Raw genomic sequence first — 18010 nt, 5'->3', positions numbered from 1 at the left:
CATAGAAGGAGATCAGGTTGGTCAAGCAGGACCTGCCTCTCATGAACCCGTGCTGGCTGGGCCTGATCCCCTGGTTGTCCCGCTCATGCCTTGTGAGCGCCCTCAAGATGAACCGCTCCATAATCTTCCCTGAAATCATACAGCAACACTGTTCAAGCATGCGATGTACAGATATGGCAGGTTTTGTTTGTTTGTTTGTTTTTCAGGGGAGAAGGGGCAGGGCGGGAAGAGGAGTATCACTCTGCATTTTCTGAAGTAAAATAATGTGATACATAACCTGCTATCATAAAAAGTGCTACAATATAGGTGTAGAGTACCTATAAGCATTTACAAAGATGCTTGGACTGCATCTGTCCAGAGAGTAAAAGACTACTTTTCCCCTCAATTATATAATTTGTCAAACACAGCAGAGTTTATAAATATTTATCATTAGGAAAACACCTAGGATATTTTTCCTTTCTTTACATTTATTTGGCATGCAGAATCAACTCACATTAAGTTCTTACGAATAGCCAGGCCACCATAAAAGGGGCATACGAGTCCTACATGGTTCACTACCTGGTAGCAATGCACATAAACAGTGTTTTTATTAGACAATCCCTCCATAGAGAAAAAAACCCAACAGTATATCCAAAGTAAAATCTGTTAAATCAAAAGACCTTGTACAGGGCAGTGCACAAGAAAAATAATTTCTAGTACCTTTGTAAAGGTCATCTTCAGTTTTTATGGCAGTTTGCTTTCATTTGTGTCTCTTAATTTGAAGAACTGTACAGTACCTGTCCAGTATATGCAAAGTCCAGGGCTTGTTTTAAACCAAGGCTTGTGACACCATGCAAATTCACCTCATCAGCTTCGCTTTCAACCATGCAGAGACTGAACATTGCCTACAGAAAGAAAAGAAATGTTATTAACCATTAAAAACAACCCCCAGTGAAGGTCCAGGAAGAATAGGATTGATTTTTCCACCTTCCTAACCTTTGTTTTTCCTTGGATAAGAATTCTAAATACCAACAGACTTACGAGTTAGAGTGAAATCTATACCAAGTTTTCAATACTAACCCCATGGCGATCAATCTTGCAACTGATTCCTTTTATCAATAAAGAAATACAAAAACTTATTCTGGAAAACCTGAAACAAATCCTTTTTGTCCATGTATATATACTTCCTAATTAAGTAATTCAGGTGCAATCAACGGAAACAGTCAGACAATAAGGTATCATTCAATAAAAAAAGATAAAGAACTGGACTCTGGAAAAAAAAAAAACCTACACAAGCACCACTAGAAATAATACTTATGTATAGTATCATTATATATAGGAAGGAACAATAAGCCATACACAGCTACTTGTAAGAGAAGAAGGGGCAGTTAACACACCATCTTTTATAAACAATCCTTTCCAAATAAGCACCTCAAACTGGAATGTGAACAGTATTGTAAGTCATTGAATGAGGAGCAAGGATGGAGATGTAGTCACCTAAACTTACAACCTCCCCTTACTTGTTATTGTCCTAGTTTCTCAGATCATAAAACCTAAACTGAAGATTGGCAAGGCGGTATGGAACTTCCCTGAAAATAACACTGAGGAGAGCAACTGTCCCTTTCATCCAGTCTTACTTTCCAGACCATCAGTCTTCAGTGCCTTCCTGGACTGAAGCAACCCTACTCAGACTTTGGATCCTTGTAGGAATCTTTTTCTTCCCACCCCCGTTAAACTTAGACTCCTGTCTTTGCCCCTCACTTTTCCCTCCCAGACTGCACTCCCGCTGCAGTATCCCTGCTTACCACTCCTTCCCTCCTCTTATCAGTCCCATTCTCCAGTCCAATACTTTTCCAGAAAAGCAACCTTTATCTTTGTCACTCTCCCACACGTTTTTTAACAAAATATACCACTCAGAGTCTTCAGACAGTAAACTGCGAACAAATAAACTGAACAGTTCTACCATCTGTCATTGCTAAAGAGAGTCTAAACTTATCCCCAGTAGGTTTTGTGCCAAACTGTAAATGCCTCTACGGAGGGGCTACCAAACTTCACCTTGGAGAACTTCAGTGAAGGAGCACTTCTTACAAATATACCCTTTCCTACTTCTGTCTCTACTCTGGCCGATACCTGCAGAAGCTGAGGCAGTCAATAAGAACACTGGTTTTCATATGTGCAACCTGCCCACCAAGTACTGCTGAGTTTAAAGGAAAAAATAAGCCCTACCCCCTTTGGCTTCTTTGAAGAACTGAGTGTTTCCTGCAAATAGGTAATTTCTTCTGAAAGTGTTAGCATTTTCATCATTAAAACGCCACAATTTGACATAAATCTGTTGCCTGGAAATCATCCAGTATAAGCAAGAGTGACATTTATCACATGGCCACTCCTTGTATTTTTGCAATTTCTATTTCAATAAAGTGATATCAGGGCTTCTTCCAAACTGACAACAGAAAAGAAGCGTCAAAAAGTTTTAAAAGGTTTAATCAAACAAATGTAGTAAGACCAGCCATGAAATACACCTAGATAGAAAAAAAAATTTCTAACAAGTTCATACACTTTTCTAATTCCATTAAAAATGTAATCAGAGTTGGACATTTCATTGTCATTTAGATGTATCAAATGAGCTCTAATAGCTATTGTGAGGCTTCAGGGCTTGCCAGGAGCTGCAAGGTACCCATCAGCCACCTGCTCCTTGCAAAAGCAGACCTGCAGTTTCTGTCTGGAAGAGACAAGCTTCTCTTCTCAGAAATTCACTACTAAATAAACTTTTTGGATAATGTTTTCCCTTCCCCACATCAATTCCTGAATAAAGAGAGTAAAGTCTCAAAGCAACACCTATCTACATAGCTCTTACAGGGGTAGATTCGCACACGTTCTGTACGCTCAGTTCTGTCAGAGTGCTTGCAGAAAGGCTGGAAATGCTCAGTGATACAAGATCACGCAGGCTCTGCATTCTCTGACTGTGCTACAGCAACCATCTGTGCACTACCTACCTGTACGTAGGAACCATCAAAAAACCAGTGTGGCTACTAATAAAATTTCTCTTCTGGTCAAGGGCTGGATGTCCCACACAATGGGTTAAGCTTACAGATACAAACACACACTTAACTGAATCTCATCTGTAGACCATGAATCATTTCTATGAAGAACTGGGAGACTGTTTCTTTGTAGACTTACTAAATTTACTTTTAGGAGACTATTGTATTGTATCACACAGATTCCAACATGGTCCTTACACAGGGCTTATTACTACACCTACCTTAGTAAACTCAGCAGGATCAGGCTGCTAACTCAGTCCCTGTCCGTAATCATCCACAGCATTTAATGAACACAGCCTCCAGCACAGCTTTGACACCCTGCCAACTAGCACTCTCCCAGGCAATGCCCAGACTATGGTTCAGGGGATAACTCAAGCCATGGCTGTTCCAGACAGACAGCATGGATAAAGCCAACCTGTTTGCAGAGGGGAGAAGGTTTAGCCATATGGACACAAGCCATGCGGTGCCAGTTGCTTTTAGGGCTGGAAACAAGCTCTTATGCATCTTATTTACCAGTACAGGCATAGTCTAATAGTGCAACGGGCTATCAGAACTGTAGCTGCCAGTAAGTCACGGGACTATGGCTTTGCGTGCCATCTGCTATATGGAGTTCATTTTCACTCGTACTATCCTCTGAGTATTCTGTGGAAGTTTTTGATACTGAGTATGAACTACATTTGTTTTTCAGGGGGCAAGGCCAAAGAATGTAATCGAAAGATAAGGTCTGCAATGGTCCTCAGACAGTTCACATTCAGCTGAACTGGATTAGCCTCCAGTGAAGTAGTCTCCCACACAGATAAACCTAGTACTGCTCAGTGATCCACACTGCCTTCACCAGCAGGCAAATTTCCTTCTCAGCCTGATAGTTTAAAGGTTTAATCCAGCATGAAAAAAAATCTGTTCAATCATAGGCAGAAATAGAGCTCAAACTCAGTCTTTAATTTGCACTGCTGTACTTGAATGTTATAGTTTTAACTGTAGAAACATAAGGATTATTAAATTCTGGCTTGAGACTTCACCAATACCCGGAGAATACCCAACAGCTACGCTTGGGCTGTCAAACTCTGATTTCAGATGCATCTCTGAAAACACTCTGAGGTTTTGTGAGCTTAAATATATCCATCAGTCATGCTTTTAATGCACAGCTAGTAGCCTACTTTAGTTTTCCCTGGAGTACATTAAAAACAAGGCAATAAGATAAACATCTCAGGTGGACGTACAAGTGACAGACAAGAAAAACAATTAAATATAAAATATTTGGACAAGTGCACAACTCAGAGTCAAACTTACCAGAAAAGTTACCAAATTTGGCTAAGCATGAGATGTTAATTATTTTTAGTTATTAATTTCCTTCAACAATGCTAATATTTCATACTTTATTTTAAAATACTTCTGAGTATCTGAGAGGCTGAATCCACACAAAATGCCTTCAGTTTGTCTATCTTGACCTTCTTATGCTCATCCCTTACCTTCAGCTACATCAGCCCCTAGCCGACTTTTCTGATATGTTCCAAATGGGAGGTGAGCAAATGACCATTTAAATTACTGCTTTCAAGAAATACCCTGGCTCTTCTAAGAATAAAGTACATGGTTCCCGTGTATAGCAATTACCTCTAAAATATCTCAAAATTCCCTCAGCAAGAACGTGAAGAGACATTCATCATTATACATTTCTCTTTGATTCAACTCTAAATGAAACTTTCAAAATAAATCTAAGCTTTCAAAAACCAGAAAGCAAGCTGAACTTACCACAGCAATCTACAGTAACCCAGAGAGCAATATTTCAAAATCTCCTCCCTCTGTTTTCTCAAACATTGTTTTGATAACTACCAGCAGCCCGAGTTCTAAGTCCACTACAATACAAAATGAACATGTGAACCTCCCTACCAATGCATAGCTCTGAACTACACAAACTCGTTCGACTTAGCACAGACTTAGCAGTAGATAGCAAGCACAATAATAAAGTCCTGGGATACTTTAGAATCACCTCCATTAAAAGCTGCATTCACATGATGTTCAGGGGGTTTCAGCAAGGCCAAGCTTGTTTTGCACAACACAGTGCAAATATCTCAACTCAGTCCATCTCCCACTCACTTAACCCTGTCACCTTTCATCCTTGACTCTAACTCACAGTTGAAAGCTTTTGCAACTGATGTACAAGAGCCTGCCTTTACCTTCAGCTGTTGTTCTTGTGTGGCTGTCCAGAAATCTGACATATTCTCTACTGTAAAGTGCGTAAGCATTTGCTGTGCTTCCTCACAATCACCACCAGATAGGGAGAGTGGAAAGTTGGCACAGAGTGAACTAGCATTCTTGTAGTTCCTTTCACTGTGCCACACTCAAAAAGATGAACACCCAGGAAGTCAAGATGAACTAACAGCGAGTTAAGCTCAATGCACATGAGCTTTCTCATCTCTAAGTCAGTATAGAGCTCTGTGTTAAAAACTCATTCCTACTTTTCCTACTACTTATCAACTATATTGTAAGCACTCTGGTCAAATGTTATGGGAAAAATTTTTCATCAGTCTTACCATAAGTTAAACCTTAAGTATGCCATCCCCCCCAGCTTCCTATTACTGAGGCTGAGCTCTGTAGGAAAAAATTAAAGTGCACCAAACAACTTGTTTTGTAGTCACATTAACTATTTAACTAACTTTTTTCCATGCAATTCAGAAACATGTCTGAACAAAAAACTTAACATATACTTATAGCAGAAAAAAACCTACAACAACTTTGAAAGTGAGTGAACATCCATTCTGTCTATCTAGCAAACTAATTGGTAAAATACTGATCAATGTAATCACCGAGGTTTTCCTTAGCTATTTATCTTCTTGCACTGAATTTTTAAGGTAAATAACACTATCTAGCATTTTTTTTTTTACTGTTTTAGAAGAGCAGAATTGTCATCTGAAATTTCTGCCTCCACAATTCCACAACGATACTGCTTGAGTTCTTTTTAAAATTATTTTAAAATAGATAGGCATCTTCATTAAGTGCAGTGTTTTATTCAAATTCACTTCCCACAGTATATGCACTTACTTCCATATTCAGCTGCTTCACGTCTTTTTCTTTACAGGAAATTGATTGTACTTCTCGTCTCATGCATCAGAAAAGCTATGAAGAAAGTAAACTAACACTTCAGAGATCTCAGATCAATTTCCTACACTGCTCAGGGAACTCAGTTATGATGTGATACCTCAAGATTTTTTTTATCGCATGTGTAATTTTAAGCCAGTGAGAAATCTTACTGAAATCAATGGAACAGCTCAGTCATGCATTCTTTCTGATGTGGGACCTAAGCCTATCTGTATATAGGTCACTCAAACTTGCAAGTATCCAGTCCCGAGACTATCTTATCTATTTGGACTATAAACTCTTTCAGGCCAAAATATTCTCCTTTGCAGTTTGTACTAAAAATAGCACCTCACCTTTCATGTAACAGCAATATTAAATAAATAAATCATAATCTATTTAATCCCCTTTGTTGTACTACTACTGAATTAACCTTTAGGTGTTCTTAACTTCCATGTTCTAATCCTTCATTACATAAGCAATATTATTTCTTCTTTGCTGTGTTCACCTATCACAACCAAAAAAAAACGTATTCAGAATGTATTAACAGGAGTCAAAATACTACTTTGGCAGATGACAATGTCCACATCAAATATCAACTATGTTCTAGATATGTAACATATACTTATCCAAATAACCAATTTAATATGTGAATGTTTCCTTACTGTAAAAACGTGGCTTGTTCTTATCATAACTGGCATGTTGTATTTTGCTTTGTTTTCCTCCCAATTTAAGCCTGTCTATCCTAAATCAACCGTCAGCCACGGCCTCTAGAGTCTCTCGCACACTGAAAAACATATCCATCAATACCAACTGCATGCAATATGATTAAGAGGCACTTTACATGATTCTTCTGAAAAAGTTCTGTATAAATACCCAGAGAAAATGTCACATAACATCAATCACTGATAACTGAGCCTGCTGTAATTCATCTGCCCAATGAAATCTACCTAAATATTTTTTATTAAGCATTTGCCATGCAACTAAAATGCATCCTGTAAAATGAAAAGGTCAGCTATCATTCATAGTTTAAGGGAATATATAGTTAAAGAAATGAAAAGAAAGAAAAGAAAAACTGAGCAGCAAAATACACAATTTTAAGCACAGTACTGAAGTCTCCTATTACTGTTAGCAAAGCAAATTCCACTGAACCTTTGGTGTTTCTTTTAGTACATCACAGTGTCAGACAGTGATACATGATTACACAGCCCCAAAGAGCTTACCAAATCAATGATATATGCAACGCACTTCTTGCATTGCACTGTTTACACAATTCTTGGTATCTTTAGAAATAAGTAGTGAAAATTGAAGTAAAGAGCTACCCTATTGTTTAGAGGACCTAAGGATGTGATTTTTTTCCTGTTTGTATAGTGCACATTTTTTTGGGAGTAACCCAGCAAGAACAAAGTAATCTTCCTGGTTGTAACAAGGCACCGGGTCTTTACTCCCAGTCAAAATAAACAACAATATAAGCGTTTGTTGCTAACAAGTTACATTCTTGGCTGAACCTGCATCAAACCTAATTCATGTCTTGATAGAGTTTAATAGTCAGTGTAATGTGTCTTCCCCAAATTTCTGCTTAGATGCACAAACATAATTTAAGACACAAGGAAAAAGACCAGACTGTAGCATACTACTCCTCATGAGTTGCTGCATTATCCCTAAAAAGACCTATATTCAAAAGTAGTCTAGGTTATGCTGTGGCAACAAAATAATTCTGCAATTTTCATGTGCAACTCCATATCAGAATAAAAAAAAAATTAACAGCAAACTACTACAGCTACAGTAACCTTGTTAGTTCCAGTATTTCAAAACAAATTAGTTGTCATAGGTGGTCCTGAACACCAAAATTATTGTTTTCATTGTGGCAGAAAGCAAGAAAACTGAATTGTAAGGACAGTGCTATGCAAAGCACTGCAGAAATCTGCAGTAATGCACAGTCTGTCTTAACAACAGTCACTCCGAAGCAGGCCTGCCTTTTGGAATATAAAGGGATCAGTGTAACTAAAACCACATTTTTTTCCAGCATCTCCAGTCAAGCACAGAAAAGTATGAGTCACATTTGCAAATTTTGGCTTAAATTGGTTTAACGCTTCCCAGTGAATGCATAAGCCTATTGTTCGTGTCCTTTGATGATTTTAGCAAGTGATATCAAAAGCAAGCCCAAAATAAAACTGGAATAAAAGTCAGTTAGCTCTTGAACTAGCACTTTAACTACCACAATACATTTCATTCAGGGAGGCAAAGCTTCTTGTGATTTCTTTTTGCAGGAAAACCATGATCAAAACTTTGATACCTTTAAGGGGCTTATTTTTAAAAGCATACTTCATAACAGTACCATCAAGACAAGTTTCCCACCTCAGTGCATACCAGCCATAACTAAATAGCTGTACAGCAAGGCTTAATCTAACAGAACTGGAGTAACATAATCTTAGTTATTATTATAATTAGCTTCTTAAGAAGCCATTTATAATGTGATGTAAGTGTCATTAGCTACTGACATCCAAATGTTCCAACCAATAGTAAACTATGACAATTATCTTCTATTCTGCAGCCTAACTGCAAAAGCATACTTGTTATATGGGAAGCCTAATGTTGAAATTTGAAATGGTTCATTTTATGAAGGTTTGTACTAGATACCTTTCATATCTGGCCCATTTTATGAGGGTTTGAACCAGATACCCTTCATCTCTTTTAAAACAATCCTATTTTCCATTATGATTATAAATCCTCCTTTCCATTAAGATTATAGCATAATTTTGCTAAGGTACCACCCTTAGTTCCCTATGTTATTTACTAAATAAAATATTTATTACATTATTTTATACAAAGGCCAAAGAATAAAACCAGCTCACTGACCATTTTTCTTTGGTTTTCCACATCCTTTTACTGATAAAACCTACAAAAGTAATGAGACACTAACAATTTGCTAAATAAAAGAAGAATGACTTAACTAACCCAGCTTGTGTTAATATTGCAGTCATTTGTCACAGTAGCTTTCATCATCAGCTGAGCTCTGCCCTCCATCAGCTGTCTCCTCTGGAACAAACGCCTCTACAAAATCATCTCTTCATTTTATTTTTAGTAGTCTACATTTGACTGTGCTCATTTATCCTTTGGCTCTTCCTTCATCTCCAACAAACCAACCCCCACCAAACTAACAGACCACAATGATGTCAATTTAATTACCCCCATAAATTCTGTAGCATTGACACCTACCCCTTCTGGGTTGAAATCTAACTTTGGCAAGGTAGATCCTTAAGTGCCAGGTATGACAGCTTCTGAAAATGCAGATGGACATTTCATAACGTGTCCTAATATTCAGTAATTTTGATTTCAAATGGGCTTTATGTACATTTGTTGCCTACTTGTATAGCTGGTACCCTACAACCTTGGAAGGCCAGGCTCTTATTTCATCAGCAGCTGAGAATGATAGACCTTCTGTCTAAGCAGAAGGTAATTGGTAATTTGATTTTTGCACACATATACACACACAAACGTAAAATTGTTTTTATACATATAAAAGTAATAGCTGCAGCCTACTGGCGAAGAGGATGTTATGCTGGGCTCTAACCATTACTTCTCCACAAAGTGGATTCACAAAAAGCTTTTGACAAAAGCCTTCAAAGGCCTTGAAGGCAAACTAGGCAAGAGAGAAAAAAGGAGACACCTTTGCCTGGGTAAGTAAGTGACTGAAGACATAAAACAGTGAACAAGAAAAGAGCAGGCCAGTTTTCACATGGAGTGATGATTCCAGTGGAGTTTTTGGACTGTTTAACATATCCAGAGAAGATCTGGACAAGGGTGAGAACAGTGCGGCTAGAAAGTCCATTGAGACAAAGCTATTCAAGGTAATAAGGACACAGACAAAATGTGATAAACTGTAAAAGGACTGTATGAGATTAGCGTTTGGTTTATAAAATGGCAGCTATAAAATTAGCATATGAGAGTTTAATGAAAAAGTCATCCCAGTGCGCAACAATAGTAAAAAAAAAAGTAAACAAAGCTTAAAAATCATTAGGCAAGAGAGAACAAAACAGAAATCAACCCTATGCCCATGCAACAACCTATGCTTCGCCTACTGCTGCACACAATTCTCTTACCCTCATCTCACAAAACATATACTAGAGCTGTAAAAGCTTCAAAGAAGGGCAAAAAGCATCATCAAGAATATGGAACAGCTTCCATTTGAGTAGATCTGAGTAACTCACCAATCTCCAACCTGGAAAAGAGATGATTGAGTGCCATGAGAAGAACACCTAGGAACTGACGGTTCAATGTCTTTTCCAATAGAAGAACTAGAAGGAATCAAGTGAAACTAGTGGAAATGAGATTCAGAACAAACAAAAAGTAGTTCACACAACAGGCAGTGGACTACCTTGTTAGAGAACACAGTGGATGAGAAATCTTACACAAGTTCAATGGGAAAGAGGATAAAAGCAATCCTAAATAGAGACCTATTTAGGATTGCTGAATAGACAGGAATCACACCTTGCTCAGGAAATGCCCCTGAGCTGAAAACAGCTGGGGAATTCTCAGGGACACACCACATACACTTAGCCTGGTTTTACTCTTATTCTCCAGGTATCATGAACAGCTACTGCTAAAGCAACGAGCCAACGATCCAACACAGTATGGCCATTCTTATGTTCTCACCCAATACTGTTAAGGGCATCTCCCTCTTTTGAGGCACCACCTATTAATAGTAGATAGAGAGGCAGTTTAATTAATTTGGCACTTGCACATTAGGTCATCCAGTAAGAGTGGATTGGGACTTAGAGAGGTTTTAGATGTCTAAGTTTGAAAACAGGTTGACTTAGGCAGATTAACCCCTGCTGAAGATAAGCAGCATTTTACAAGGATGTTCAGGACAGGCAAATGTAGAGGTTCCACTGCTTAAATCTAACCTTTCACTAGATGAAGGCCTACAGTGACATGAATGCAACTAGCCAATATCACATTTCCGTCTACTAAAATGAAGTTGTTAACAGGGTGTAAAAAATGGCACTGTTGACAATGAAGCAATTGAAGAATTTGTTTAAAAGAAACATATTTCCTCTAAAACTTCCAACGAGCCTAATGTGCAACACAAAAGGCAAAAGTATGTGCATTGTGATGGGCTTCTTATACAAATGAAGGGGAATGCAAGAAACGCTGAGGGAGCGTTTCCAAAAGAAAAACAGCTATTTCAATAGTGTTAAAACATCCTAACACCTGCTATATGTAAAAGTGCAACATATGGATCGTGTTTTTAGCTCTTCAGCAGTCTTGCCTCTTTCTTTGGCTATTTCTCATGTTATTAAAATGGTATGTGGGTCCTACTCACTGAAGCTAAAAGTGACACGCTGCCCAAATAATTCACTCAGGTGGTTGGAGCAGAAGGTGTTTTCAGCTTCACTACACCCACAGAATAATAGCTTTAATTTCTCCCGAGGTAGTGTAGGAAGATACTGATGGAGACTGGGAAACATAGAATAGTGTCTACTGCATCCAACAATGTTCTAAAATATAAGACTTCTTCACCAGACTATATAGAAGAAAACAGGTATAAAACTTCTCTACCACAGGCCTACCCCAAGAAATTGGCTTTCCATGGGCAGACACATGAAACTGCAGCTGAGCCCAGCCCAGCTTCAGAACATTTGCTATAGCAGCACTGCAAAATTGAACTGAGGCAGCCTGAAGCAAGCAAAGATGGCAGCAAAGAAAATTGGCAATTATAGCAACATGGCTGCAATGACTCCTTTCTGTCCTGCTTTTAAACTGAGAAAATGCATCAATTGAATAGTAACCAAACACCACATGTTGTTATAACACTGATTTAATTAGAGACAATGAGCCACAGTCTCCTATGACCTATCTCACTAACTGCAGAGTTGATTCTGCCATACTTACTCATGGTGCACTTACCATATAGGGACTTCAAAAAAGAAAAAGAATAAAAATAATCAGGAGGATAACTCAGAGTATAAGACGCCATATTGTCTACCATCCTGCAATGGCAGAATTGCAATTAATTCATTTACATACTATGAGAACTGCAACAGAAAAATATTTACTCTGACAGCATAACAACTGCTGGGAATTTGAAAATAGAATTCAGAAAAGAGAAGATTCTTGTAAATGTTTTTGATAGCACCCACATTGCTGAGATGTGGGAATTCTGTCTGCAGCAAAGGAAAATTACTTCAGAGTCTCACAGAACAAAAAAACAAATAACCCAGATACACTCCCTTACTTTGTCCACTTAAAAGTATATTAAAATATTTATTTAGAAAGCTTTAAAACATTTGCAAACCATTTTTGTGTATACTTCAGAAGTAAAAAAGTTTGTTCAGATAAATATTAGAAAGGCTTTTATACAACAAGCCACCTCACAACTGCCCATGCTACATTACTTTCAACAATTTCATTAAACTTAGTAATATTATTGACAATGCCTATATCAAACAATATTTTAAGAAGTGGAGTAATGTGCTGTTTTCTTGACATTCAACTGTAACTGGATTACTGAATAATTAGTAACAAAACTAATTTATATTTAAACCCTTATATTATGTTATATTATTTTTCCAAAAAAACTTAATTTTTCCAGGCCTCCTCTTATTTTAGGCAAGTTTTTTTTTCCCCAATGAGAAGCAAGCAGCACCGAGTTCTCATTTCTCAACAGGCGGTGTATAAGTAACATGTTCATAGCACCAGACACTACTATGAATCTTCAAATATCTTCTGCATTGTTGGCGTCACCCAGAACCATGTGTATTGGGCCACATTTGGCTGATTTCACATGCAGAAGAATTAAAATATAGTGCTAAACAGTTAGACAGCATGCTGAAATAGTCCTTAGATTTCTTACAGCATCACTGTATGGTAGCGAACACTACAAGGTCAATAATTGCAAGCCTGGAACCACTACTAAGACTATATTCCTTCCCAAGTTTGCCGTTAGTATTCTTACACAGGAATAATGCATAAGAAACCCACCAAGAGATTAAAAAGAGGGTTAAGAAGGGAGAAAATAGTTTTATCTCAGTATTAAGCATATTTAAAAGAGACATCTTTATCAAAGTTCTTAGATAAGAAAACTGCTGGTGTGACAGTAAATGAGAACACTATATCCTGTTTTGAAGTCTTGCAGAGCGATTGGGAACTGCTTCTGAGTTAGGGCATTGCTAATGGAGAATGGCACAGGACAATATGAATTAGTATGGCAACGACAAGAAATTAATTGGTCAAAAGTCTTGAGGCTTCTCAGACTGTGGGGAAGAACGTTAAAAGCAAGAAGATGGCAAGGATGTATAAGTAAATGAGAGATGCCACATAGCTGTGATATTACTAGTTGTGCATAAATCATATTGGCAACAGAAAGACTGCTTGGTATTTCATGGAAAATGTTTCAATTTTCATATAAGTTATCATCAGTGAGAACAAAGATAAGAAGGCACGGATGCAAAGAACGGTAACAGGATGCATGGTTTGCCACCTCTGGGATGTTCATTTGACATCTCTACAATTGTACATCTGCATCCTGTAGTTTATCTCTTGTATGTGGATCAGTGTATCATGGAAGTGCCAGATTTCCAACCGAACAGTAGTTCCACCTATGGTCCTTCTCTAGTCCCAAGCCATATACAGGCAGGTATGACTGCTTCTGAACAACTAACAGACTAGCTTTCTAACTCAAGCACTAGAGGAGGATTTTTGTACTAAGAGTCAGGTTCACAAACAGACTTGCTCTTCTTGGCCCCCTTGAATCTTTACAAGCAGTACACGGATTTTCCCAAACCCATTATGATAGTCTGCATAGTTTGAACGCAACACATACTATTCCTATAGTATTATCCTACTACACTTAAAAGAATGTTGGATTTCAGCCTGTACTGTCCCAAACAAGTCTGTACTAGATACATGTTCAGGAGTTGGTGAAAAATATCATTGGCTCAGAATCTAACAGATTTTTGCACTTCCTGAGTCCTTGGTCAATCCTAAAAGGGTAGGTTTCACAAAAAGAATATGGATGGGGAAAGGGGAGACATGGTCATTTCAGCTACAGATCATATCCATACCACACCAGTTACACCTACATTTTTAGTACCTTAACACAAAAGCAGAGCTTCACTTTAACTAAGATGTTTTACTGTCTTTATTGTTTTAGTTCCACTGTGAATCATAGAACAGTTGAGGTTGGAAGGGACCCCTGGAGGTCATCCTGTCCAATCCTGTGCTCAAACAGAGCCAGTTGCCCCAGGACCACATCTAGATGGCTTCTGAATATCTCTGTGGATGGAGACTCCACAACCACCCTGGGCAATGTGTGCCAGTGCTCAGTTACCCTCACAGGGGAAAAAAGTGTCTTCCTGATGTTCAGAGGGAACCTCCTGTGTTTCCCTTTGTGCCCGTTGCCCCTTGTCCTGTCACTGGGAACCACTGAAAAGAGCCTGACTCTGTCCTCTACACACCCTCCCTTCAGGTATTTATATACACTGATAATATCCCCCTGAGCCTTCTCTGCTCCAGGCTGAACAGTCCCAGCTCTCTCAGCCTTTCCTCAAGGGAGAGAAGCTCCAGACTCTGCATCATCTATGTGGCCCTTCACTGGACTCCCTCCAGTATGTCCATGTCTCTCTTGTACCGAGGAGTCCAATAAAGGACAACTGTGGGTTATTAACATATTCTAGTGACGATCAACTATATGTATTGCATAATGAAAAAATATAAACAAATGTTTCAGTAGTATTAATTAGGATAACGTTGTTTGATTTACAATAATTAATTATTTTCATTTGGAGGCTTTTCCTCCACAGTAGACTTCTGTTGCCTTTATATTTACAAATTATATTTACAAAGAGTGCATTTGGCACTGCCTTACTTGCATGAGTTGCTCAGAACTCAACAAAACCAAAATCCATTCCAAACGTTGATCTACATTTGTGAATTCTACTTACAACAGCTTATATACAAGAAGGAGATGCAATTGAACAACAGAGCCAACCAGTTCCATCAACTGAAGCAGAATCTGTTGTTCAATTGCATTTCCTTCTTTTTGTTATCTTGTTCACAAAGATTGGCCTAACTTAGAACTTCAGTTTTCAAATTCATTAAAACACTGCTTTCGGGTGCAAGTTGCAGGCAGACAACAGGCATATGGGAATTCACTTCAAGTTACCTGCTAGGTAATTATTACAAGCAGGTAATATCCTTATGAAGGGTATACTTTGAATGATTTCAGTTAAAGAACCTGCAGTAATTATTTAAAAAAAAAAAAAAAGGCATCTACAGCATTTAACAAAAGCAATGATTCAATATGCTTGGGAAAAATGAAAAAAAGCATTAGTTTAGAAACAATGTTAGATGATACAGTGAACCTATGTGACTGAGATCTACCAAAGCTGTGTTAGGCAATTAATACAGATGAAATAGTATAGTTTCTCAAATATATCATAATTTCCAACTGAGAAAATGAAATTAAAACGATCCCAGGAAAAGTTTAGATATGTAAGAAGAGGAAGTATTTCTCAATCTACACAGGAAGCTAAAAGTGAGGGTAAAAGCCTCTTTTGGCACAGAAGTCTCAGTAATGACTAGATGTTACTAGAACAAGAGTTGATTTGGTCCAATGGAAAGACCTAACATTTTAAAATGTTACCTGGAAAGACAATTTGCCGACTGAGGTTAAACCATGACACTCAGTAGCATCACTTCCAGGGTACAATAGCAAGGAAAATACCGTTCGTTTGGTACACGCACATTAATGGTAAAATGCTGAAAAACAAAATCACATTAGACTGCAAAAGCAGCAGGTAATTCTGATTTCTCAGAACTAGGTCCGTAGACCTATCCCTAAGACATGTTAGGGAGAGCCTTTTCCTCTTTATGATTCATGTCACAAGACCTTGAAAGCTATTTGCATCATACAGTCTTTCATACCTCAGGGATTTTTTAATAAAAATTAATTATCAGAAAACAATGCAATATATTGCAAAATACAAACAATCAGCAATGTTGTGTACACACGAAGAAATTATCTGCTGACAGGGAGGAAAGACAGCACAGAAAAACCCTGAAAATAAACTGCTTAAGAATCAACTGCGATAGTTGTAAGTAGAAAGTCTGTATGCAAAATTAGTATCTACTAGATCATTTCAGAGAAGAAAGATTCTTCTAAGAATTGAACATGCTCATTGTGGAAAAAGAATATTATTGACATTTTAAAATCTATTCTAGTTAATTGATATAATTTTGTTCATCCAGATTACATGGAAAATCTGCATCTTTGTGAGAAAGATCAAAGTCCTGTGACTATGAACCCACTCAAATGAAAAATAAGGAAGAAGAAAGGAGTTGTTCTGCCTGGAAAACCAATGCATTTTGTACAAGAAAATCTTGAGGTTATATAATCACCTGCCAACACTGTAAATGCCTTCTAATGAAGTCATGCAGTAACATTTCATTTTGCTCCCAGAGGGGGAAAAAAGAAAAAAGAATCTTTTAATTGGAAATCACTTAGCTTGCTAGAGCTATCACAATGCACACATACTCACTAACTCAACCGCCTTGTCTCACTGCAGTAGGCTGAGACAAATAGCAAATTACAGAATGTCATATGGAAAAGTTTGCCTAAAACGCTGTTTGTTGCTTAAAAAAGAATTCATAAAAATACATATGTTTACTATTCTTTATATGAGTCTTTTAGGGTATGGAGCTGACTACTGTATTCCTTAGCTCATTTTGAAAGAGGTGGTCCTTCAGGAGATGCTGAACAGAAAAACTGAAACCCCTAATTTTCAAGTGTCAAATCTTGCAATTTTACTCTGTATTTTTAATGCAGTCTTTCTATGCAATTTCCTACGGGCTTTTTTTCTTAAAGAAAAAAAACCCACAACATTTTGGTGTACAAATGTAACAACTCCCAAATCAGGTGCTATGCTTAGGATTTAAATTCCAATGCTTCAGCACAGCTGGAACTACAAGACTAACTATACCAACTGGAAGAAGGGATGGCAAGCTGTTACCCTAGAAGGCTGGCCCTTTGTATTTTGCTGATGCTCAGGTCTCTGGCTTGTCTTAGAAAAGCAAGTGAAGATTTTACTCCAGACTACAACCTCAAAGAAAAATTGATAAGGCAACCTCTGCTTGATCTTCCATATACAATGGCTCCAATTCCCTGTCTGTAACATGACACACATTTAGTTATCCTCCAAAAGTGTTAACAAACTTTTCTTTGCAGTAAAAGAAAGAAATAAATGGCAATTTGAAAAAAATATGCTGCTCAGCTGACTTGTTACTCTCATCAAAAAACATCACAGTCTCAGAAGTAGCTCCATCTAAATCAAAGTAGACACAGAACATGTAGAAAACCGTAAAAGGGCTCTGTAGAAAGCAAATATCCAGTCTCTTGTACAAGCTGTTTTACAAGAGTGGCAAAGAAGAGAAAACAAACAGAAAAAATCATGCTGATTCATTCTGATAGACCCCTATGTAGAACTGAACATATTTCTTGAGTAATCTGTGAGATCTTAAGAATTGCGTGACAGCCTCTCCAGATAGAGCTGAAGGTAGGCTAAGTACATAAATCTGTAAGCCATAGAAACCAGAAGCTACAGTAGGCAAGTTCTTTGTGTCACACTGATGTATAGTGTTGCCATCTCAGTTTTAGTCAAGGCAACTCCAACATCTGATGTTCCCAGAATCTTGTCCACTGTAGTCCTGCGCTTATATGGAAAAAAACACTCACAAAAATTAGTGAAAGGTAAGTTTCCCATGGCAATGGCTTCTTCAGGGTGAGAAAATCTGCAAGGTTCTTCCAAGAATTCCTCCAAGAAAATCCAGAAACAACTAAAGAGTAGAAATAATCTTAGGTAATTTTAACAGCTAAGTTTGAAGCATGTGAGTCTAGTCTTTATGACCAGTGGAGAGATCTG

At 37.8% G+C, this 18010-nt stretch overlaps 1 protein-coding gene across 7 annotated transcripts in view; it reads right to left on the bottom strand.

Annotated features, from left to right (window-relative positions):
- The window catches only part of KLHL32 (kelch like family member 32), a 99661-nt gene that overhangs the window by 76684 nt on the left and 4967 nt on the right, over positions 1–18010 (bottom strand). For 5 of the 7 annotated variants that reach the window (XM_009275399.1, XM_019471050.1, XM_009275403.1 and 2 more), the window contains exon 3: positions 777–884. The exons of the other annotated variants lie outside the window; for them this stretch is intronic. In XM_009275399.1, the coding sequence (XP_009273674.1) occupies positions 777–884 (108 nt within the window). The remainder of the gene's footprint in view (positions 1–776; positions 885–18010) is intronic. 7 annotated transcript variants of the gene reach the window in all.

This window comes from Aptenodytes forsteri, unplaced genomic scaffold (assembly GCF_000699145.1).
Source record: "Aptenodytes forsteri isolate BGI_AS27 unplaced genomic scaffold, ASM69914v1 Scaffold384, whole genome shotgun sequence".
In the NCBI taxonomy this organism is placed as follows: Eukaryota; Metazoa; Chordata; class Aves; order Sphenisciformes; family Spheniscidae; genus Aptenodytes; species Aptenodytes forsteri.
Note: the sequence above shows the minus strand (reverse complement) of the source record. Positions and strands in the feature narration are given on the sequence as shown.